Source organism: Erinaceus europaeus, chromosome 4 (assembly GCF_950295315.1).
Source record: "Erinaceus europaeus chromosome 4, mEriEur2.1, whole genome shotgun sequence".
NCBI lineage: Eukaryota > Metazoa > Chordata > Mammalia > Eulipotyphla > Erinaceidae > Erinaceus > Erinaceus europaeus.
The window spans coordinates 60,708,558-60,731,505 of NC_080165.1; the positions used below are offsets into that span (position 1 = coordinate 60,708,558).

Below are 22,948 nucleotides of genomic sequence, written 5' to 3' on the forward strand. Positions count from 1 at the left end.
AAAGCCAAGACATGTCTGGTTCACACTCCCATTCCCATTGTTCACAGAGGAAAATCCAACCCAGGGCCAATGAAGGGAGAATCAGATTGACAGCTATAGGATAGACTTTCTGACCTGCCCACATATTCTTTTCCCCAGTAGACTGTAAAGTCATAAGGAACCAAAATGTGTTCAAACTGATCTGTTTAGGGATTATTTATTTATTTATTTATTTATTTATTGGGGAATTAATGTTTTACATTCAACAGTAAATACAATAGTTTGTACATGCATAACATTCCCCAGTTTCCCATTTAACAATACAACCCCCACTATGTCATTCATCATCTTTCATGGACCTGTATTCTCCCCACCCACCCCAGAGTCTTTTACTTTGGTGCGATACACCAATTCCATCTCAGGTTCTACTTGTGTTTTCTTTTCTGATCTTGTTTTTCAACTTCTGCCTGAGAATGAGACCATCCCATATTCATCCTTCTGTTTCTGACTTATTTCACTTAACATGAATTTTTCAAGGTCCATCCAAGATCGGCTGAAAATGGTGAAGGCATCATTTTTTACAGCTGAGTAGTATTCCATTGTGTATATATACCACAACTTGCTCAGCCACTCATCTGTTGTTGGACACCTGGGTTGCTTCCTGGTTTTGGCTATTACAAATTGTGCTGCCAAGAACATATGTGTGCACAGATCTTTTTGGATGGATGTGTTGGGTTCCTTCGGATATATCCCCAGGAGAGGAATTGCAGGGTCATAGGGTAGGTCCATTTCTAGCCTTCTGAGAGTTCTCCAGACTGTTCTCCACAGAGGTTGGACCAATTGACATTCCCACCAGCAGTGTAGGAGGGTTCCTTTGACCCCACACCCTCTCCAGCATTGTTTAGGGATTTTTTGTTTGTTTTTATTTTAGTTATTTTGGAGTGGGGGTGGGGGTAGGGAGATGGGGTTTTTTTCCCTTAAAAGCCTGTTTTAAGAAAGGTAGTTGGGGGAGTCGGGCGGTAGCACAGTGGGTTAAGTGCACATGGTGCAAAGCGCAAGGACCGGCTTAAGGATCCCAGTGCAAGCCCTGGCTCCCCACCTGCAGGGGTGTCACTTCACAGGCAGTGAAGCAGGTCAGCAGGTGTCTTGTCTTTCTCTCTCCCTCTCTGTCTTCCCCTCCCCTCCTCTTTCCATTTCTCTCTGTCCTTACAATGACGACATCAGTAACAACAATAATAACTACAACAATAATTTTTTTAAAAAGGGCAACAAAAGTGAAAATAATAAACAAAAAAGAAAGAAAGGTAGTTGGGGTTGTAGTGCATACACATTACCATGTACAAGGACCTGGGTTAAAACTCCCAGTCCCCCACCTATAGTGGGAAGCTTCACAAACTGTGGAGCAGTGCTGCAGGTGTCTTTCTTTCTCTCTCTCTCTCTCTCTACCTTCTCTTTCTCTATGAGTTTCTGTCTCTATCAAATAAATAATAAGCCTAAAATAGAAAGGAAGAAAGAAAGGAAGGAGGGAGGAGAGAGAGAAGAGCAAAGCAAAGCAATTGAGTGACTTGGGAGGTGGCACTTGTATTCTCTAGTAAGAAGTCCTGAGTTCAGTCCCTGCATCACATGTGTCAGAGTAACACTCTGGTTCTCCACCCCCAACCTCTGAACCTTTGAGTAATAAATCTTTTTTTTTTTTAAGGGCAGGAAAAATATAGTGGTTATACAAAAAGACTTCCATGCCTGGGGCCCCAAAAATCCCAGTTTCAGTCCACATCACCATAAACCAGAACTGAATAGTTCTCTGATAATAATAATAATTAAAAAAAAAAAGGAGTAGGGCAATTGAAAGGGTTGAGATAGCTCACATGGTAGAGTACACACTTTACCATGCTTGAGGAACCAATTTTGAACCTTTGGCACCTCTTGAGAGCACCGTGCATAGGTGAAGTTTCACAAATGATGGAATGATGCTGTGGTGTCTCTCTATATCTCTTGTCACACTCCTATCTGTCTCTATCTGAGAAGGAAAGAGGAGGAAATAAAAAGTCCACCATAAATGGTATAATCACACAGACACAAAAAGGCCTGGGACCAAAAAATGAAATAGAAGAAAGACAATTGAAGACTAAAGCGATCTTTCATTAGGAAGGGCACATGCCTTGACATGTGCACAGCCCAGGCTCAAACCCCAGCATCGCACGGGAGTGCCACAACACCAGAGGAACTTCCATTGCTGTACTTTCTCTACTTTTCTCTTTCACTGTCTGTCTGAATGAAAAAGTGGACCAGAGTGGGAAAATTACACATGCAAAGGCCTTGGGTATGCAGAAACAAAAGCAGTTGGGCAGCTTGGGAGGTGGCACGGTGGGTAAGTCATTGGACTTAAGCATGAGCTCACAAGTTTGATCCAAGGCATTGCACGTGTCAGAGTGATGCTCTGGTGACTAGCACCTCAGTTACTACATCCACTTGCCAACAACAGGATAGATTAAAGAAAGAGCAAGTGGAACTGGCAGGTGGCTTGCCAGATAGAGTGCACACATTGTAACCATGTATAAGGACTTGAGTTCAAGCCCTGGGCCACCAAACGGAGCACCTGTGGGGGGATGTCTCAAGTGATGCTGCAGTATCTCTGTGTCTCTCCTCTCTGTCTCTCACTCTCTAGAGGAAATAGTAAATAAGCACCACTGGGAGTAGTGGAGCCATGCAGTCACCACTTGATAACCATGGTGATGATGATGATGATGACAAGGGGGAAAAAAAAAGATGAAATAAATGTGCTAGCAGCGTTTGAAGAAAAACTCCATAAAGCTGCTTAATTATACCTCCTTTTGTAAACTCACAAGCCAGAACAATCCCATGGTAGGTCACATCTAAACATTAGGAGGGATAGTGGGGATTAGTCTAGTCTGATAGCTTTATGTTGGCTCAAAATCAGGATTCTGGGCTGTGGGGGACAGCATAATGGCTGTGTAAAAGGCTTTCTTGTCTGAGACTGAGGTCCCAGGTTCAGTCCCCAGCACTATCATAAGCCAGAGCTGAGCAGTGCTCTGGTCTCTGTATCTTTCCCTCTGGATCTGTCTTTCATAAAAATAAATTGATAATTAAATAAATAGGGACTGGGCAGTGGCACACATATTTGAACACACATGCAGTGCACAAGGATCTGTGTTCAAGCCCATGATCCCTACCTGCAGGGGAGAAGTTTCGGGATGTGTGAAGTAGGGCTGCAAATGTCTCTCTCCCTTTCTATCTCCCCTTTCTCTTTCAATTTCTCTGTCTTTATTACATCAATAAATTATATATCTATTTAAAGAATAAATATACATATTTAAATTAGGACACTACTGCCATTGAGGAAAGGAAAAATAGATACTCAGACTCAAATCATAAGCTCTACAATGAGAACTTACAAAAACAAGGGGGCTGGTGAAAAAGCAAAATGGTTTATGCAGTAAACTCTCATGCCTGATGCTCTATAATATCCCTGGTTTAATTCTATAACCACTATAAAACAGAGGTGTGGAAGGCCAGATGGTGGCTCACCCAGTTAAGTGCACATGGTACTAAGTGCAAGGACCCACGCAAGGATCTGGGTTTGAGCCCCCGTTTCCTACCTTCACAAGTGTTGAAACAGGTCTGCAAGTGTCTATCTTCTCCTCTATCTCCCTCCCCTCTCTCAATTTCTCTCTGTCCTATCCAATAAAATGAAAAGAAAAAATGGCCGCCAGGAGCAGTGGATTCGTAGTGCCAGCACTGAGCCCCAGTGATAACCCAGGAGGAAAAAAAGAGCTCAGGGTTCAGACAAAAAGGAATGAGGCAGGTTTCCTGCTGTACTAATTTCAAGTACCTCAAAAATATCCACCTTAATTACTGATCACACATTCCTCAAGAATATAATAAATTTGATGCCTTATTATAAGTACTTCCAAACTATAACAAACTTGATTAAAGATATCAGAAATATCTTACAACTCGGTACTTGAGACTTTATATTTACAGAAAATAGTACTTAACAGGCAAGCTATCAAAAGCAAATGGTTCCTTTTCTACTTCATCTACTGGTTTTCTAAAAAATAAAAAGTGTGGTCCAGGAGGTGGTGCAGTGGATAAAGCATTGGACTCTCAAGCATGAGGTCCTGAGTTCAATCCCCGGCAGCACGTGTACCAGAGTGATACCTGGTTCTTTCTCTCTCCTATCTTTCTCATAAATAAATAAGTAAAATGTTAAAAAAAAAAAAAAAAAAAGTTTCCCTTTCAAATTAAAGCCATCTTCCCCTATTCCTTCAGCATTTAGAGTGTGAGTGGGGAAAGTAAATGAGAAGAGAAAAGGTTGAATGAATGAGATTGTAGTCATCACACCTATTTCTCCACACAAATAAGCTGGATCACTCCATCTGTTTTTGTTGTTGTTGTTGTTAAGCTTTTTTATTTTTTTATTTTCCCCTTTGTTGCCCTTGTTGATCAACATTGTTGTGGTTATTGATGTCATTGTTGTTGGACAGGACAGAGAGAAATGGAGAGAGGAGGGGAAGACAGAGAGGGGGAAAGAAAGACAGACATATGCAGACCTGCTTCACCACTTGTGAAGCGACTGCCCTGCAGGTGGGGAGCTGGAGGCTCCAACCAGGATCCTTACGCAGGTCCTTACGCTTTGCACCACGTGCGCTTAACCCGCTGTGCCACCGCCCGACTCCCTCCATCTGGTATTTATCTCCCCCAACCACCCTGCATTTCGAGAGAAACCATCTATGCACCCCACTCCCAAGATAACTACAGTCAGCAGACTACTGAAAAGTTGTTCTGTACTCCCAAGAATAGAGCACATATATTACAGTGCACAAGGACATGAATTCAAACCCCCAGTCCACAAGAGGCTATGCAGCAGTAGATCTCTGGACTTGTAAGCATGAAGTCCTGAGTTTCACCACACACAACCCCTGCCAGCTCCACATATGCCAAAGTGCGATTCTGTTCCCTTTCCTCTATCTACCTATCTCAAATATATTTTTAAGTCTTAAACATTTATTTATTTTTAAATTATATTTATTGATGGGAGTCAGGCAGTAGGGCAGCAGGTTAAGTGCAGGTGGTGCAAAGTGCAAGGACCAACATTAAGAATCCCAGTTTGAGCCCCCGGCTCCCCACCTGCAGGGGAGTCGCTTCACAGGCGGTGAAGCAGGTCTGCAGGTGTCTATCTTTCTCTCCCCCTCTCTGTCTTCCCCTCCTCTCTCCATTTCTCTCTGTCCTATCCACCAATGATGACATCAGTAACAATAACTACAACAATAAAACAAGGGCAACAAAAGGGAATAAATAAATTTAAATTATTTATTGTATAGAGACAGGCAGAAATCTAGAGGGAAGGGGGCGATAGAGAAGGGAGAGAGATAGACACCTACCATACTGTTGCACCACTTGCAAAGCTTTCCCCTTGCAGGTGGGAACTGGGGCTCGAACCCAGGTTCTTGAGCATTGCAACATGTGTGCTCAACCAGGTGTGCTACCACCCGGCCCCATAAACATATATTTATTTATTTTTTTAAGATTGATTGATTTATGAGAAAGAAGAGAAAGAAAACTCTGGCACATGTGCTGTTAGAGACTGAGCTCGGGACTTCATACTTGAGAATCAAATGCTTTATCTACTGCTCTCTTTCCTAGACGACTTAACATTTATTTATTTATTTATTTATTTATTTATTTATTTATTTATTAAGAGTAAGAGAGGACAGGGTTCAAGCTCCAGGCCCCCACCGGCAGGGGTAAAGCATCACGAGTGGTGAAGCAGGACTGCAGGTGTCTCTCTGTCTCTTTCCCTATCTCCCATCACCCCTCTCGATTTCTGGCTGTCTCTATCCAATAAAGATGATTTTAAAAAAGAGAGCCGAGCATCATTCTGACACAAGCAATACTAGGAATTGCACTCAAATTCTCATTCTCTATAGTTACTGTGCCACCTTGCAGGCTGCACCATAAATTTATTTTTATTTACTTTTATTTATTTTTTTTAAATATATTTACTTATTTATTTTCCCTTTTGTTGCCCTTGTTGTTGTTATTTAGATAGGACAGAGAGAAATGGAGAGAGGACAGGAAGACAGAGGAGGGAGAGAAAGACAGACACCTGCAGACCTGCTTCACCGCCTGTGAAGCGACTCCCCTGCAGGTGGGGAGCCGGGGGCTTGAACCGGGATCCTTATGCCGGTCCTTGGGCTTTGCGCCACGTGCGCTTAACCCGCTGCGCTACCGCCCGACTCCCTATTTACTTTTATTTTTTAAAGTTTTTTTCATATTTATTTATTGTGGCTAGAGACAGAAAAAATGAAATGGAAAGGGGAGACGGAGAAAGAGAGACACCTGCAGCAGTGCTTTAGCACTCACGAAGCTTCCCCACTGAAGGTGGGACCTAGGGGCTTGAACTCATGTCTTTTTACACTGTTAACATATGTATGCTCTACCAGGTGTGCCACTGCCTAGCCACACGTCAATTTATTTTGATATAATGCCATTTTTTTCTCTTTCACTATTTTGTGAGAGGACAGAGCACTGGAGTACTGCTTTGACATATGCGGTGGCAGGCATCAAACCTGGGCCTCATGCAAGTCTAATGTTCTACCTACTGGTCTACCTCCCCTGCCTCGTAACCACCAATTTAAAGAATGGAAAACATGCTGCTTTCACATCTTTTGGACAAGACAGTATCCAAATTATATAGGAAGTAGAGTGTATACTTGCAGGAGGTAGCTTTTGTAGAGGCTCACACATCATTCTTCTGTAAGCAGCAAACAAATTATTTGGTACTTACTATGTATCCAGGATAACTATCTTGTCTGAATTAACAAAAGTAATTTTCATCACAATCCTTCATATTAATTACTATTATGAGAATCACCTTAGTCTTAAAATGGTGAAAATGGGCTGGGTGGTGGCACACCTGATTGAGCGCACATGTTACAATGAGTAAGGACTCGGGTTTGAGCCTCTAGTCCCCACCTACAGGGGGAAAGCTTCACAAGTGGTGAAGCAGTGCTGCATGTGTCTCTCTGTCTTTATTACCCCCTTTCCTCTCAATTTCTGCCTGTCTCTATCCAGTAAATAAAAATAATTTTAAAAATTTATTTATTCCCTTTTGTTGCCCTTATTGTTTTATTGTTATAGTTATTGATGTTGTTGTTGAATAGGACAGAGAGAAATGGAGAGAGGAGGGGAAGACAGAAAGGGGGAGAGAGAGACACCTGCAGACCTGCTTCACCGCCTGTGAATCAACTCCTCTGTAGGTGGGGAGCCGGGGGCTCGAACCAGGTTCCTTACGCTGGTCCTTGCACTTTGTGCCACGTGCACTTAACCCACTGCGCTACCACCTGACTCCCAATTAAAAAATTTTTAAGATGAAAACAGAGAGGTCAAGTTCACATCTATCAATAATAAATAGCTGAGCTAGGACTTGAACCCAGGCAGCCTGGCTCCAAACTCCACACCCCTCACCTACCATGCTTTCATGGCCTCTAGTTTATCACTGAATTAAGTACTGACATCACAAAAGCCATGGAATGAGCAAAATGTGGTCACTTGTATTCTATTCTCTTAGCCCCCCTCTATTCTAGAGAGAGAAAAAGAAGTATCAGCCTAGGAGGTGGTACAGTTAATAAAGAGTTGGGGTTGCAATCATGGAGTCCTGAGTCTGATCCCTGGCATTGCATTTGTCAGAGATCTCATGTTTCTCTCCCATAAATCTCTTTTAAAAAGATTGTTGGGAGTGGGGGAGATAGCATAATGATTAAGCAAAAAGACTCTAATGTCTGAGGCCTCAAAGTCCCAGATTTAGTCTCCTGCACCATCATAAACTAGAGCTGAGCAGTGCTCTGGTAAAAAAATAAAGTAAAATAAAATAAAATAGATTGCAGGGATGAAACTTCACAAACAGTGAAGCAATGCTGCAGGTGTCTCTCTCTCCCCTACCTCTCCTCCCCTTTCAATTTTTCTCAGTCCTATAAAATAAAATAAAGAAAAAAAATAGGGTGAGGGAAACAGCATAGTGGTTATGCAAAGGACTTTCATGCCGTAGGCTCTGAAGTCCCAGGTTAGTCTCCAGTACTAACATATGCCAAAGTTGTGCATTGCTGTGGTAGAAGAAAATAAAAGGGGCTAGGTATGTTATAATGTGCAAGGACTTAGGTTTGAGCCCCCAGTTCCCACCTGCAGACAGAAAGCTTTGTGAGTGGGGAAGTAGTGCTGCCTGTGAAGCGGACTCCCCTGCAGGTGGGGAGCCTGGGGCTCAAACCGGAATCCTTAAGCCGGTCCTTGTGCTTTACACCACCTGCGCTTAACCCGCTGCACTACCATCCGATTCCCATGATCACTATTTTAACTCATTAGTTATAATGTCTGCCAGACCAAAAATTATGTTCCTCTTTTCATAGTGTAGAATTGTTTCTGGAATTGACCTGTTAACCACAGCTGAGGTCAGGTGGTCATTTCTCACCAATAAGATGTGGGTTGCAGGAATATATGCCACTTTTGGGAGAAGACAAATATAAAACAATGTATCTTCTCCTGTTTCCATTGTGGTAAACCCCTGAAATTTAGGATTTATATGTTAAAGCAGCTTACATTACACAAAGAAATGTATAAAGCACACAAGCAACGATTGTCAAAAAGCTCCCCTACATGCTTTTTGAGCAAGTTGTTATATAATACACCACTCCAAAACTATGTGACATATATAATCCTTGTATTATGCCCACAGACTGTAGGTTAGGAGTTTAGATGAACACAAGGATGGCTTGGATTGACACCGTGATGTTTGGGGCCCCAACTGGAAAGACTCAAAATTTGGGGGTGACTCATTGGCAGAGAGCTGGTGTCATCTAGAGCTATCTTTATTGCCAGTTCTGACACTTGGTACTGGATGTCAGCTGGGACTCCAGTGGAGCTGCCAGTCAAAAGTCCTACATGTATTCTCTCCATTTCTTCATGCTAAGTTCCAAGAGCATATCCAAAATTTCACCTGCAAGCTGTATTGTCTCTTACGGCATATTTCTCTTCTCTTGGAGTCAACTTCCAACCTAGCTTCAAGAGAAGGAAATACAGATACTGACTTGCAGTGGAAGGGAATATCAATCTCATGTTATGTAAGAACACATAAGATGGGAAATCTTGTAATCACCTCAGAAGATACTTAATTTTTTTTTTTTGCCTCCAGGGTTATTGCTGGGGCTCAGTTCCTGCACTACAAATCCACTGCTCCTGGAGGTTAATTTTTTCCCCTTTGTTGCCCTTATTGAAAAAAAAAATTTTTTTATCATCACTGGGGTTTCACTGCTCCAGACCAATGTTGTTGTTTTTTTCCTTTTCTGTTTTCAAGCATTCTTCAGCTCTGTTCAATTCCACTAATCAAATGTCCTAAGACAAGTGTCAGATTCACAACTCTAGATAACATCCGACTTACGTTTCATCATCTATCCTGTTGTCCTTTTCTCTCCATTTCCCCTTCCTTTTAAAAATATTTTATTTTAATGAGAATGGAATAGAGAGAGAAGACATAGAGAGTAAGACCAGAGCATTTCTCAGCTCTGGCTTATTATGGTGGTGGTGGGGACTGAACCTGGGACCTTGAAATCTCAGGCATGAAATTTTCTGCCTAACCATCATGTTGCTTCCTCCATCCCATTCTCTCCTATTGAGGTGGATATGAAGCACAGCTTCTCAACCTCATTAACTGACATTTTTGACTGGATAATTCTTACTGTGACAGTTATTGTGTGATTAGTAGGATGTTTTGCTAGATCCCTTGCTTCTACTCACTAGATAGAAGTCAGTCCCATCTCTCCTCTGTCATGACCATCAACTTTTATTTATATATTGCCTCCAGGGTTATTGCTGGGGCTCAGTGCCTGCACTACGAATTCAATGCTCCCGGAGTCTGTTTTTTTCCCTTTTTGTTGCCCTTGTTTATCGTTATTGTTATTGCTATCATTGTTGTTGGACAGAACAGAGAGAAATCGAGAGAGGAGGGGGAGATAGAGAGGAAGGAGAGGAAGATAGACACCTGCAGACCTGCTTCACCTCTTGTGAAGCGAGGAAGCTGGGGGCTCGAACCCAGATCCTTACCTGTCCTTGTGCTTTGCGCCAAGTGTGCTTAACCCACTGCACTACAGCCCCGCCCCCAACAATCAACCTTTCCAAACATTGCATATGTCCTACTGTAAGGTGTACAAAGTCACCCCAAGTGGAGGACCATTCACACAAGGAAATATACAGAATGGATGGGCTTGCCAGTCTTAGAAGGCACTTCCTCCAAACTGTTTTGACCATGCACTCTTAGCAATAAAACATAGTGTAAATATAGAGCTGAACATATGTATATATTTATTCATATAATGTCCAATATTCGCTACGTTCTTCTATTATGTTAATATAAAATATTCACAACGTGTAGTGCCAGGGTTTCACCACTCTGGACCTTCTTCCTCCCCCCCATATAGAAAGAGAATGAAAAAAAGGGGGGGAGTAGATAGCATAATTATTATGCAGAGACTTTTATGCCTGAGAGTCCGAAGTCCCAGGTTCAATCCCCTGCACTACCATAAACCAGAGCTGAGCAATGCTATGGTTAAAAAAAAAAGGGGGGGTCCGGTAGTAGCGCAGCCAGTTAAGTGCACGTGGCGCAAAGTGCAAGACCAGGCGGAAGGATCCCAGTTCAGGCCCCCGGCTCCCCACCTGCAGGGGAGTCGCTTCACAAGTGGTGAAGCAGGTCTGCAGGTGTCTGTCTTTCTCTCCCACTCTCTGTCTTCCCCTCTTCTCTCCATTTCTCTCTGTCCTATCCAACAACGAACGACATCAATAACAACAACAATAATAACTACAACAATAAAACAAGGGCAACAAAAGGGAATAAATAAATATTTAACAAAAATTTAAAAAAATAAAGGGGATGGAGGAAGAAAAGAATGAGAGACACCTGCAGCATTGCTTCACCACTTGTGAAGCTTTCCCTCTGAAAGTGGGGGAAGGGGACTTGAACCCAGGCCCTTAAGCATAATAAATAAAATGTTTTTATTTAATTTATTAATTTGTTTTAATTGCCACCAGGGTTATCTTTGGGGCTAAAACCCGGGTCCTTCTTCTTCTTCTAGCGTTTGCCCTTCTTCCGTAGCCAGTCAACAGTGTCAGGTTGAGCCTGATGTAAAGTTTCGAGACATCCTTTGAATCTGGAGAGGGGGCAGTCGTTGACTATGTGGGTCATAGTCTGTCTGGAGCCGCAGGGGCAGTTCAGGTCGTCTCTGGCTCCCCGGCGATGGAACATAGCGGCGCACCGGCCATGGCCTGTTCGATAGCGATTGAGGAGGGCCCAATCATAACGTGCTAGGTCAAAGCCGGGTTGACGCTCGCAGGGGTCTGTGATGAGGTGTTTGTTCTTTACCTCAGCTGACTGCCAACTCTGTTTCCAAGAGTCTGGAACAGAGAAGTTCAGTGTAGGCATAGGGGACCAGATTGGGTGGCGAGACATCAAGCGTTGGACAGGGTGGGCGAAGATATCCGCGTATATTGGCAGGTCCGGTGGAGAAATGAACTTAGATGATGCCGCATCCCGACGAATATCTGGCGGGGCGATGTTGCTAAGAACTGGCAGCCATGGAACCGGGGTGGAACGGATGGTTCCAGAAATTATCCTCATGGAGGAATATAATTTGGAATCGACCAAGTGGACATGGGGGCTACGGAACCATACTGGGGCACAGTATTCTGCAGTGGAATAGCATAATGCCAGAGATGATCGTAGTGTGGAAGCGCTTGCTCCCCATGAAGAGCTGGCCAGTCTTGCAATGATGTTATTCCTCGCGCCCACCTTTACTGCAGTTTTTATGAGATGTTCGTGAAATGACAAGGTGCGATCGAGAGTAATGCCAAGATAGACTGGCTGGGCTTCATGCCGGATTCTCGTGTCGCCAAGCTGTACATTAAGCTCACGCGAGGCCGAGGCATGGTGTAGATGGAAAACAGATGATACCGTTTTTGCAGTGCTAGGGATTAGTCGCCATTTTTTACAGTAATCAGATATCAGAGACATGCAAGGGGTCCTCATGCAAGGTTATATCTGCTTAACCTGGGTGTACCACCAGCTGGTCCCCATAAATAAAATCTGGGAGGGAGAAGGAAGGGAGGGAGAAAGTAGGAGGGGGGAGAGGGGAGGAGACACTACCACACTGCACTTCCATGTGCTGGTCAGGTGGTTCAAGGCGAGATCCCCGCACAAGGTAAATTACGTGCTTTATCTAGTGAGCCATCTCCTAGTCCCCAAAGTGGGTATTCTTATTTTTTTTTATCTTTTTTTATTTTTTTCTTCTTTTTTTTTTCCTTCAGGGTTATTGCTGGGCTCGGTGCCTGCACCATGAATCCACCGCTCCTGGAGGCCATTTTTTCCCCCTTTTGTTGCCCTTGTTGTTGTAGCCTCGTTGTGGTTATTATTATTGCCCTTGTTGACGCTATTCGTTGTTGGATAGGACAGAGAGAAATGGAGAGAGGAGGGGAAGACAGAGTGGGGGAGAGAAAGATAGACACCTGCAGACCTGCTTCACCGCCTGTGAAGCAACTCCTCTGCAGGTGGGGAGCCGGGGGCTTGAACCGGGATCCTTACGCCGGTCCTTGCGCTTTGTGCCACATGCGCTTAACCCACTGCGCCACCGCCCAACCCCCTTATTTTGTTTATTTTATCCACCAGGGTTACTTATGGGGCTCCACGCCTGCATGACTCCTTGGTTCCAGGTGAACTCATATTTAGATAAAGGGAGAGAAAGATAAGAGAGCTAACACAGTACTCGTGAAGTCTCCCAAATGCATGGTGATGATATGTGATGGCCAGGGACTCCAAGTCTGGTTCTGTGAGTGATAAAGTGTTCATTCTACCAGGTAAGCTATCTCCCAGTTTACACTTTTTCACTTTTTTTTTTAAATTTAAAAAAAAAATTTTTTTTTTAACCAGAGCACTGCTCAACTCTAGCTTATGCTGGGGTAAATTATTATTATTAGGGAGTCGGGCTGTAGTGCAGCAGGCTAAGCGCAGGTGGCGCAAAGCACAAGAACCAGCATAAGGATCCCGGTTCGAACCCCGGCTCCCCACCTGCAGGGGAGTTGCTTCACAGGCGGTGAAGCAGGTCTGCAGGTGTCTATCTTTCTCTCCTCCTCTCTGTCTTCCCCTCCTCTCTCCATTTCTCTCTGTCCTATCCAACAACAACAACAATAATAACTACAACAATAAAACAACAAGGGCAACAAAAGGGAATAAATAAATAAATATTTTTTTAAAAAATTATTATTATTATTATTTATTGGGTAGAGACAGCCAGAAATTGAGAGGGAAGAGAATGATAGAGAGGGAAAGAGACAGACCTGCAGCCCTGCTTCACCACTCGCAAAGCTTTGCCCCTGCAAGTGGGGACCAGAGACTTGAACCCAGGTCATTGTGCACTGTAACATGTGCACTCAACCAGGTGTGCCACCACCCGCTCCCTTTTTTATTTAAATATTCATTTTTATCATAGGCTGGGTGGTAGCGCACCTGGTTAAATGCACATACTGCCATGTGTGAGGATCCAGATTTTAGCCCCCGCTCCCCACCTGCAGGGGAGATGCTTCACCAGTGGTGAAAAAGGTCTGCAGGTGTCTGTCCATTCTTCTCTCCCCTTATTTATCTCTCCTCCCCTCTCACTTTCTCTCTGGCCTGTCAAATAAAACAAGGAAGAAAAAAAAAGAAAAAAAAATGGCTGCTGGAAGTGGTGGATTTGTAGTGCCAACACCATGCCCCAGCAATAACCCTGGTGGCAATAAAAAATAAAAAAGATATCTATTACTCATCAAGACAGAAGAGAAGGGGGGAGAGAAAGAAGAGAGAGTTGAGGGGGAGAGAGAATACCCCATGTAGTATTAGTAGTACCCCATGGCGCATGTAGTATTAGGGATCAAACTGGGAACCTTATGCATGCAAGTTCCAAACTCTACCAATTGATCCATTTCCCCAGCCCCAAGCTTAAAGTTATTTTTTGTTTGTTTGTTTGTAAGTGAGCTATAGTTTGAAACAAGACCAAAATCACCAGGATGCTGTCAAAAGCAAAATTAAAAAAAAAAAGCTGGGGCTGCGGGGAGAGTGTAATTGTTCTGCAACTTTCTTGCCTAATGTTCCAAGGTGCCAGATCAAGCCCCAGCACTACTAGCCAGAGCTGAGCAGTCCTCTGGTTTCTTTCTGTCTCTCAATAAAATATTATTTTAAAAAAATGTCTGGGTTAACTTATTGAAAAATCTAAAAAAGAAAAAAGAAACAGGAGAGCTGGGGAGAGACCATAATGGTCATTCAAAAGAAAAAAAAAGTTCCATACATGAATGGGACCAAAGGTCCCAGGTTCAATCCTCAACACCACCATAAACCAGAGCTGCTAAAGGAGAGACTACAAAAGCTGATAAAAGGCACGAGACTGGCTCACTTAATGATGGCTTTTTGGGTCACTATCAAACCACCTCCTCACCTGCGTCCTAGTCAGTCCTTGGATTCCTGCATAGATACAATGGGCCTAGACCTTCAACAGACCCCTCTCTACCATCACTAGTCATTTTCATCAGGAACATTATTGTAAGCCTTTTTGTGGGCTTCTCCAGGACTTTACCCTCATTATAAACTAGCAATGGTAACGATTGCCTCAATCGTTACCATTTTTTGAAGAGAGGCTGTCATATCCTATTCTGCCCTAATATCTTATAATTTTGTAAATCAATATTAAATCACTCATTAGGGAAAAAAAAGTTAGAAGAGGTTCCTGTTTGTGGCAGCTAGGAAAGGGGAGGTAGGTCAATAGAGATTGTGAAGGATAGGTTAGACTCTCATGCCTAAGGCTCCAAAGTCCAGGTTCAGGCCCCTGCATCATCATACTAGAGCTGAGCCATGCTCTGGTAAATATTAATAATAAAATAGAAGACAGTATAACGGTTATACAGACTCCCAAGCCTGAAGCTCCTAAGTCCCAGGTTCAATCCTCCACATAACCATAAGCCAGAGCTGAGCCGTACTCTGAAATAATAATAAACAGAGTTTTGTGTTGTTTTTTTTTTGCCTCCAGGGTTAATCGCTGGGGCTCAGTGCCTGCACCACGAATCCACTGCTCCTGGCGGCCATCTTTTTTCCATTTGTTGTATAGGACAGAGAGAAATTGAGCGAGGAGGGGAAAACACAGGAAGAGAAAGACATTTGCAGACCTGCTTTACCGCTTGCAAAGCGACAAGCCTGCAGGTGGGAAGCCGAGGTCTCGAACACAGTTCCGTGACGCCAGTTCCTGCGCTTCGCCTACGTGCACTTAACCCGTTGCGCTCGCTACCGCCCCGCCCCCAGAGAGAAATTCAAACCCTCAGCCTCGCCCCAGCTAGCGCTTAATACCCCTTACACCTGCGCCAATAGTTGGGTTTGGGGGGGGCACGCGCAGGCGCAGTGACTCGCCCTAGCGGGCGGGGGAGGGGTGGAGAGTGGGCGCGGGGGGAAGTAGGTGGGGCTGACAGGCTGCGGAGCCCGAGCGCGGGATCGCATCGATTGCGAGCGCGTAGCGATTGCTCCTGCCTGTTGTTTGGGTATGGCGCCTGTGAGGAAGCCGGGAGGCGGCGGGAGCGGGGATTCAGGTCTTGCTCCGTGTTGACCCGCGACCCAGAGCCGTGCGGGCCATGGGGGAACCCAACCCCTTGGTCATGGGGGGCCGCGCCCCTGGCTCCAACTGGTGTCTGCGGCGAGTCGGAATGAACGCCGAATGGCTGTTGCTGGAGGACGGAGGCGAGGTGAGGGAGGGAGCCTCCTGCAGGCGGGCCCGGGGCGGGAGGGCGACTCGGAGCGGGGCGCGGGCGAAGGGAGCTCTGAGGCGGGACTTTCGGGTGCGGGCGGGCACCGCGTCGGGGAAGATGGCTCCTTGGAGAGTCCCGGGGTCTTGGGGTGCGAGCTGGAGCTGGACTCGGGTGTGGGGGCGGCGCGAGGAAGGGGCGGGAGCCGGGCGGCTTGGAGCTGACGAGCTGTCGGGGTGGTGAGGGCGGGAGGAGCTGAAGGGTCGTGTCGTGAAGGGCTGGGGGCTCGACACTCGTACGCGGCTCCGACTGACTGAGCTCGGCCGCGTGCAGGGGACGCTGGACGCCGCCTCAGCTTCCAGGATTCACAAAACTTCTCCCGGAAGCGGAGGGGGGTGCTTGGAAGGGTTTCCAAGAGTGGTGTAGACTTTCTCGAGTTTATTTTTAAAACTGTTGCAAGTTTTCAGACATTTTTTAAAGTGTCTTTGTCTTGAGGAGAATCAGCCCTTTTTCTTTCTTTTTTTTTTTGGGGGGGGGCATCTTTCATCTTGTGAGTCTCCGTTCTGCCCGGTGGCCCCCACCCTGTGAGGTGGGTCGGGCTAGTGCACCGTGCTAGTAGTGGCCACTCATGTTTGCTAATGTGATCATAAATGCATCCTTTAAACAGGAGCGCTAAGGCACGGTTTAAGTTAGGGACCGCTGAAGTGAGGTGGTGATTCCAGAGGACGATGGAAAAATCAGAGTGTTACCAGCTTGGGGAAGCGTGCTGAATCAGGAGCCAAATTTGGGAGGCTGGGAACCATTTGGAAATCATTTTCACGAGGGATGAACTAGACTTCTTGAAGAATTTAGATGTCTTTCTGCAAAGTGATACAGTCTTAGTTCATTCTCTCAGGGATGTGTTGAATATGTAGATCGTTTGGCATGCTGTTAAGAGTGCTCAATAGTAAATGACTTCTGCCCTCAAAATTTATTGCTTGAATGGGGGAAAGGGAACTTGTGCAGACTATATGATCAGGTGTCAAGATGCAGACTTTTTAGTACTGTCCTAGAGCACGGACTCCTTAAATCAGGAGGGATTCAGGTCCAGAGTTCTGTTTTGCTACATTAGGTGGCTATAAAGGGTTGTTAGTGGGGGTGGGGATATAGTTCACTAGATAGGGTGCTTGCCATATCACTGCACCCCGTCTAGGTTTCAGCCCTGGCACCAGAGGGAGTTTCTGTGCTGTGGTGTCTCTCTGCTCTATTTGAATGAAAAAGTTCACAGAGTGGTGAAGTTTTACATGCTTGAGCCCCCAAGCTCTACAAAAATAATGAGTAATTATGGGGGCTGGGCGGTAGTGAAGCAGGTGTGCAGGTGTCTATCTTTTTCCCTTTGTCTTCCCCTCCTCTCTTGATTTCTTTCTGACCTATCCAACAACAATGACAGTGACAGCAATAATAATAACAAGGATAAACAAGGACAACAAAAGGGAAAAAACAGCCTCCAGGAGCAGTGGATTCGTAGTGTAGGCACGGAGCCCCAGTAATAATCCTAGAGGGGGGAAGAAATATATATATATATATTTTTTTTTTTTTTTGAGGGGGCCTGGCGGTAGGGCAGCGGGTTAAGCACACATGGTGCAAAACTCAAGGACCCGCGTAAGGATCCCGGGTTGAGCCCCGGGCTCTCTACCTGCAAGGGAGTCAATTCACGGGTGATGAAGCAGGTCTGCAGTGTCTTATCTTTCTCTCCCCCTCTCTATCTTCCCCTCCTCTATCCATTTCTCTCTGTCCTGTTCAACAACGACAACAATAACAACACCTATAAAACAATAAGAGCAACAGAAGAGAAAAAACAGCCTCCAGGAGCAGTGGATTTGTAATGCAGGCACTGAGTTCCAGCAATAACCCTGGAGGCAAAAATAATGAAAAATAAACTTTAAAAAAAGCATTCCTGGGCATATTTTAAACTATTGGATAATTTTCTGTTGGGGCATCTCTTTGGGAAGAAACTCATTCAAAGCTGAGTAAGTGAATTCATAGTGGGAAAATACTTGCTATTCAGAGGCCTGTTTGGAGGAAAGGTCTGGTGGAAGGTGAGGTTAGTAGTTGAAACACAGCTTTCAGGAACTGGGCAGTGTGGCTCACCCGTTTAAGCACACATAGTATGAAGTGCAAGGACCGGTGTAAGGATTCCAGTTCGAGCCCTTGGCTTCCCACCTGCAGAGGGGTCACTTTACAAGCAGTGAAGCATGTCTGTAGGTGTCTTTCTTTCCTCCCCCTCCTCTCTGGAGTTCTCTCTGTCTTATCCAACAACAGCAACAACAACAATGGGGAAAAAAATGGCCAGCAGGAGCAGTGAATTCCTGGTGCAGGCACTGAGTTCCAGTGACAACCTGGAGGCAAATTAAAAAAAGAAGAAAGGGAGTTGGGCGGTAGAGCAGCGGGTTAAGCACACATGGAACAAAGTGCAAGGACCAGCGTAAGGATCCAGGTTCGAGCCCCCGGCTCCCCACCTGCAGGGGAATCGCTTCACAAGTGGTGAAGCAGGTCTGCAGGTGTCTATCTTTCTCTCCCCTTCTCTGTCTTCCCCTCCTCTCTCCATTTCTCTCTGTCCTAGCCAGCAACAATGACATCAGTAACAACAATAATAATTACAACAATAACAGTAAAAAAAAACAAGGGCAACAGAAGGGAATAAATAAATAAGTATATTTAAAAAAAAGAAGAAGAAAAAGAAACACAGCTTGCACTATGCATGAAGAGAGATCAAAGTCAAGAAATAAAGTCTTACTGTAATGGCCCCCAAACCATAGCACAAGCAGATGGGCACAAGATTTTAGGAGTTATGTCGGTACTCTTGATTATAACAGCAGAATATAGTCCATTCCTAGCCTTCCCATGTGTCTCACCGTCTTAGATTTCACAAATATTAATAAAATCAAGTGCATTTCATTTCACTAAAGGGAAATACTGTAGGAAATTGTCAGAGTTGATAGACTTTGTGTTTTGTTTTTTTAAAGCCCCAGACTTTGTATATGCATGATTGTATGGCTGCTGAGTTACACCCTCCTCCAAATATATATATATGGAGAGAGAGAGAGAGAGATTACCATAGCACTGCTCCACCGTCTGCTGAGCTTTCTCCACTGTTGTGGTGCTCCTGTGTAGTAACCAGGGCTTTCTTTGTGTATGGTTAGGTGTCTGCCCCATTGGGTAAGCTCTCTCCCAGCCACTCTTTAAACTTCTTAAACTGGGGCTAAGGTATTGACTCAGTGATGATGCACAGGGCTTACATGCTTGAGGTCCTGGGTTTGATCCCTGACATTTTCCAGTCTCTTTCTTTTATAAAGTAGCTAGCTGTTTCTCCTCCGCCGCTGCCTCCTTTTTCTCCTCCTCCTCCTCCTCCTCCTCCTCCTCCTCCTCCTTCTTCTTTTTTTTTTTTTCCCCACCAGGTTTATTGCTGGGGTTTAGTGCCAACACTATGAATCCACTGCTCTCGGTGGCCATCCTCCCCATTTTTTTCCTTTCTATTATACTTGACAGGACAGAGAAAAATTAAGAGGGGAGAAGAGACTGAGAGGGAGAGACAGGGAGACACCTGCAAACCTGCTTCACCACCACTGCAGTGTGGAGCTGGGGGCTTGAACCCAGGTCCTTTGCATGGTGATATGTGCAACCAACCCCCAGTACTTAACTCTTTAATCTAGATAATTTGATGGAAAAACAGATTAGAGGAGTTTTCAGGTGGCTTAACCAACAGAGCATGCACTTTATTGTGGTTGAGTCCCCAGGTTTGAGCCCTAGGACCACATTAGAGCCCTACAACACCAGATGAAGGCCTCCACAGGTGGTAGAACAGAACTGTGCTACTTCTCTCAGCCCAGGATCAGTGGAATCGTGCAAATGTGAGGCCCCCAAGGTGAAGCAACTCCCCTGAAGGTGGGGAGCCGGGGGCTGGGACTGGGATCCTTACACCGGTCCTTGCACTTTGCATGGCCACCTGCGCTTAACCTGCTGCAGTACCGCCCGACTCCCTGTAAAATGTTTATTAATGAAAGAGAAAGAAGAGGGGAGAGAGAGAGAGAGAACCAGAACATTATCCTGTCACATGTGATGCAGGCCTAAGACTTGGGACCTTATGCTTATGAGACCAGGGCTTTATCCACTATACCACCTCCTGGGCCTACCAAACATTCCATTTTAAAAGATACGACGACATCAATAACTACAACAATAATAACTACAACAATAAAACAACAAGGGCAACAAAAAGGGAATAAAATATTAATTTTTTTTAATTTAGAAAGTTCTTGACAGGCTTATGTGATAGGCTGAACTAATAATATAATAATATTATATAATATGAAATTTAGTAGGAATCGCTTGAATCCCAATTTATTTTTTATTTTTTTGCCTCCAGGGTTATTGCTGGGCTTAGAGCCTGCACCGTGAATCCACTGCTCCTAGAGACCATTTTTTTCCCCTTTTGTTGCCCTTGTTGTTGTAGCCTTGTTGTGGTTATTGTTGTTCTTAATGTCATTCGTTGTTGGATAGGACAGAGAGAAATGGAGAGAGGAGGGGAAGACAGAGGGGGAGAGAAAGACAGACACTTGGCAGACCTGCTTCACCGCCTGTGAAGCAACTCCCCTGTAGGTGGGGAGCCGAGGGCTTGAACTGGGATCCTTACACTGGTCCTTTAGCTTTGCGCCATGTGCGCTTAACCCTCTGTGCTACCACCCAACCCCCTTGAATCCCAATTTTTACCAACTAGTCAAAATATAGGACAGAAGAGATATGACTTGGCATAGCAATTTTTGGGGGAGGATTAGATCTAGAAATTTAATCATTCCTAAGCTGGAGAATACACTGGCAGTATGATAGATCTGCTGTGAAAGCTAATGTAGTTTATATGCTCCAGTGATAATATCTAGAATTTGGAAAGCGATACTTGCATTCGACTGTGTATTAGAAACTACTAAATTTCTTTTGATATTGCATCTAGGAATAAAAAAAACGATAAAATAGTAACCTTCACAGACCACTAGAATAGCAAAAGAATCAAAACTATGCCATGCAAATTAGGTAGAAGTAACAGGGAACATAGGGCTAAGAAAAGACAAGAAGTGGTCCGGGAGGTGGCGCAGTAATAAAGTTTGGACTCTCAAGCATGAGGTCCTAAGTTTGATCCCCAGCAGCACATGTGCCAGAGTGATGTCTGGTTCTTTCTCTCTCTTCCTGTCTTTCTCATTAATAAATAAATAAAATCCTTAAAAAGAAAAGATAAGACAAGAATTGGTAGGACTTTATAACTGTCATGTGGACAGAGGGTTGGCAATCTTCTGATAAAGCGCAGGCAAAACCACGGCCAAATAATAGAGTTTGTAGGAAGAAAGATAACAAATCAGAGCTACTGAAAAATGACAGAATTGTCTAATATAGAGATTCTAATTTTTTTGGCAGTGTTTAGGATGGCAGTGGTGTGTGGAAAGAATCTCTCTATCTCATAGGTGCTGAACCACATGACCTTTCAGGGTCCTGGCACCCTGCCCTTCTATAGTTCACGCTAGTTGGTTGTTTCTTCTTATAACTTCTTTCCTTTTTCTAGCTGGTGGCTCCTGTGGCTGCTGAAGGAGTTAATAACTGACAAACTGGGATTCATGGGAGTTTGGGTTTGTAAGTCAAGGGATGTGTACACTTCTGCAGAATTGTAAAGGTTCCTCCTACCTTTTTTGAAATGGTTAATTTTGCCTCTTTCATTGTTATCTTCCTAGGTGACTATAGGGCGAGGATTTGGAGTCACATACCAGCTGGTATCAAAAATCTGCCCTCTGATGATTTCCCGAAATCACTGTGTTTTAAAACAGAATGCTGAGGGCCAGTGGACAATTATGGACAACAAGGTACAAGAATTCATGGAATTGTAATACCTTTTATTGAATATTTGTTTATCTTCAAATTGAGCTTTTTTAATTACTATTTTTGCAATGGGTAAGGTACAAAATTGTACCTTCTCCCCTAGTCATCCCATTATCTTCCTCAGAAACAGCCATTTCTGTATCATTTCTGTATGCTGCCAGAGATTCAATAAATCAAAATAAGGGGTGATTGGTGGTACAACCAGTAAAGCACATAAGTGACCATGCTTGAGGACCAGGGTTTAAATTCTGGTTCCCACTCATAAAGCTTCCCCTCTGGAGTGGAGTAGTGCTCCATCTCTCTCTCTCTATCTATCTCTATCTACCTATTTCTCTCTCTCTCTCTCTCTCTCTCGTTTCTATCTCTATTATAATTTTTTAAATAAATAAGAAAATACAGCCCCCAGGAGTGATGGAGTCATGTGCAGGCACCTAACCTCAGCAGTAACCCTGGTGACCAAAAAAAAAAAAAAAAGGCCGAACTTTTTTTTCCCACCAGAGCACTGCTCAGCTCAGGCTTATGATGTCTCTACTGGGGATTGAACCTGGGACTTTGGAGCCCTAGGCATGAGAGTGTCTCTGCATAACATTTTTGCTATCTACCCTCCCCCCAGACCAAAATAATTTCAGTGATTTGAAGTTAGTTACTTTGAAAGGAATACTTTAATTCTGACCATAGATCATGTAATAGAAATCAGTCTTATTATTGGGGCATCTGACTCTGTGAATTAAATGTTCTGAGGCGTTGGGAATCTGCTGAAGGTTCTGGAGTACACAGAAGGCTGTGGGGAGGAGGGAGAGACTAGGTGACTGTCCTGAGTTCATTCCCTTCCGCATTCCTTTTGTCAGAGCTAAGGAACTTTCCATGCAATCCCTCTTTTTATCATATTTTACATATTGCTTTCCTGAAGAAGAGTTCCTTTGATTGGGTTTTTCTCCTTGAAACAGATTTAGATTCAACTGGTCTGGTGTAAATACTTTGGGAGTTAAAGTAATGTATAAAACCCAGTGATTAGAAATATATATATCCCAGGAATATAATGAGTATGTAGACTATGAGATAAGAGATTCATTTTTAATTAAAAAATTATTTTTAAAAAATATTTATTTATTCCCTTTTGTTACCCTTGTTGTTTTATTGTTGTCGTTGTTGGATAGGACAGAGAGAAATGGAGAGAGGAGGGGAAGACAGAGAGGGGAAGAGAAAGAGAAAGCTAGACATCTGCAGCCCTGCATCACCACTTGTGAAGTTTTCC

At 44.2% G+C, this 22,948-nt stretch overlaps 1 protein-coding gene and 1 long non-coding RNA gene across 4 annotated transcripts in view; one reads left to right on the forward strand and one right to left on the reverse strand.

The window, feature by feature from the left end:
• Nucleotides 1-284: 284 nt before the first annotated feature.
• LOC132538083 (uncharacterized) lies at nt 285-15,465 on the reverse strand. The gene is made up of 3 exons (XR_009549491.1): nt 15,226-15,465; nt 9,149-9,258; nt 285-532 (listed from the first exon to the last, which is right to left on the reverse strand). It is a non-coding gene; the product is annotated as an uncharacterized LOC132538083 (long non-coding RNA).
• Nucleotides 15,466-15,514: 49 nt separating this feature from the next.
• The window catches only part of RNF8 (ring finger protein 8), a 39,348-nt gene continuing 31,914 nt past the window's right edge, over nt 15,515-22,948 (forward strand). For 2 of the 3 annotated variants that reach the window (XM_016185883.2, XM_060189728.1), the window contains exons 1-2: nt 15,516-15,792; nt 21,549-21,677. In XM_016185883.2, coding sequence (XP_016041369.1) covers nt 15,682-15,792; nt 21,549-21,677 — 240 coding nt within the window. In that variant the 5' untranslated portion in view covers nt 15,516-15,681. Of the gene's footprint in view, nt 15,793-21,548; nt 21,678-22,948 lie in introns of all 3 variants that reach the window. The other variant, XM_060189727.1, reaches the window with a different exon arrangement.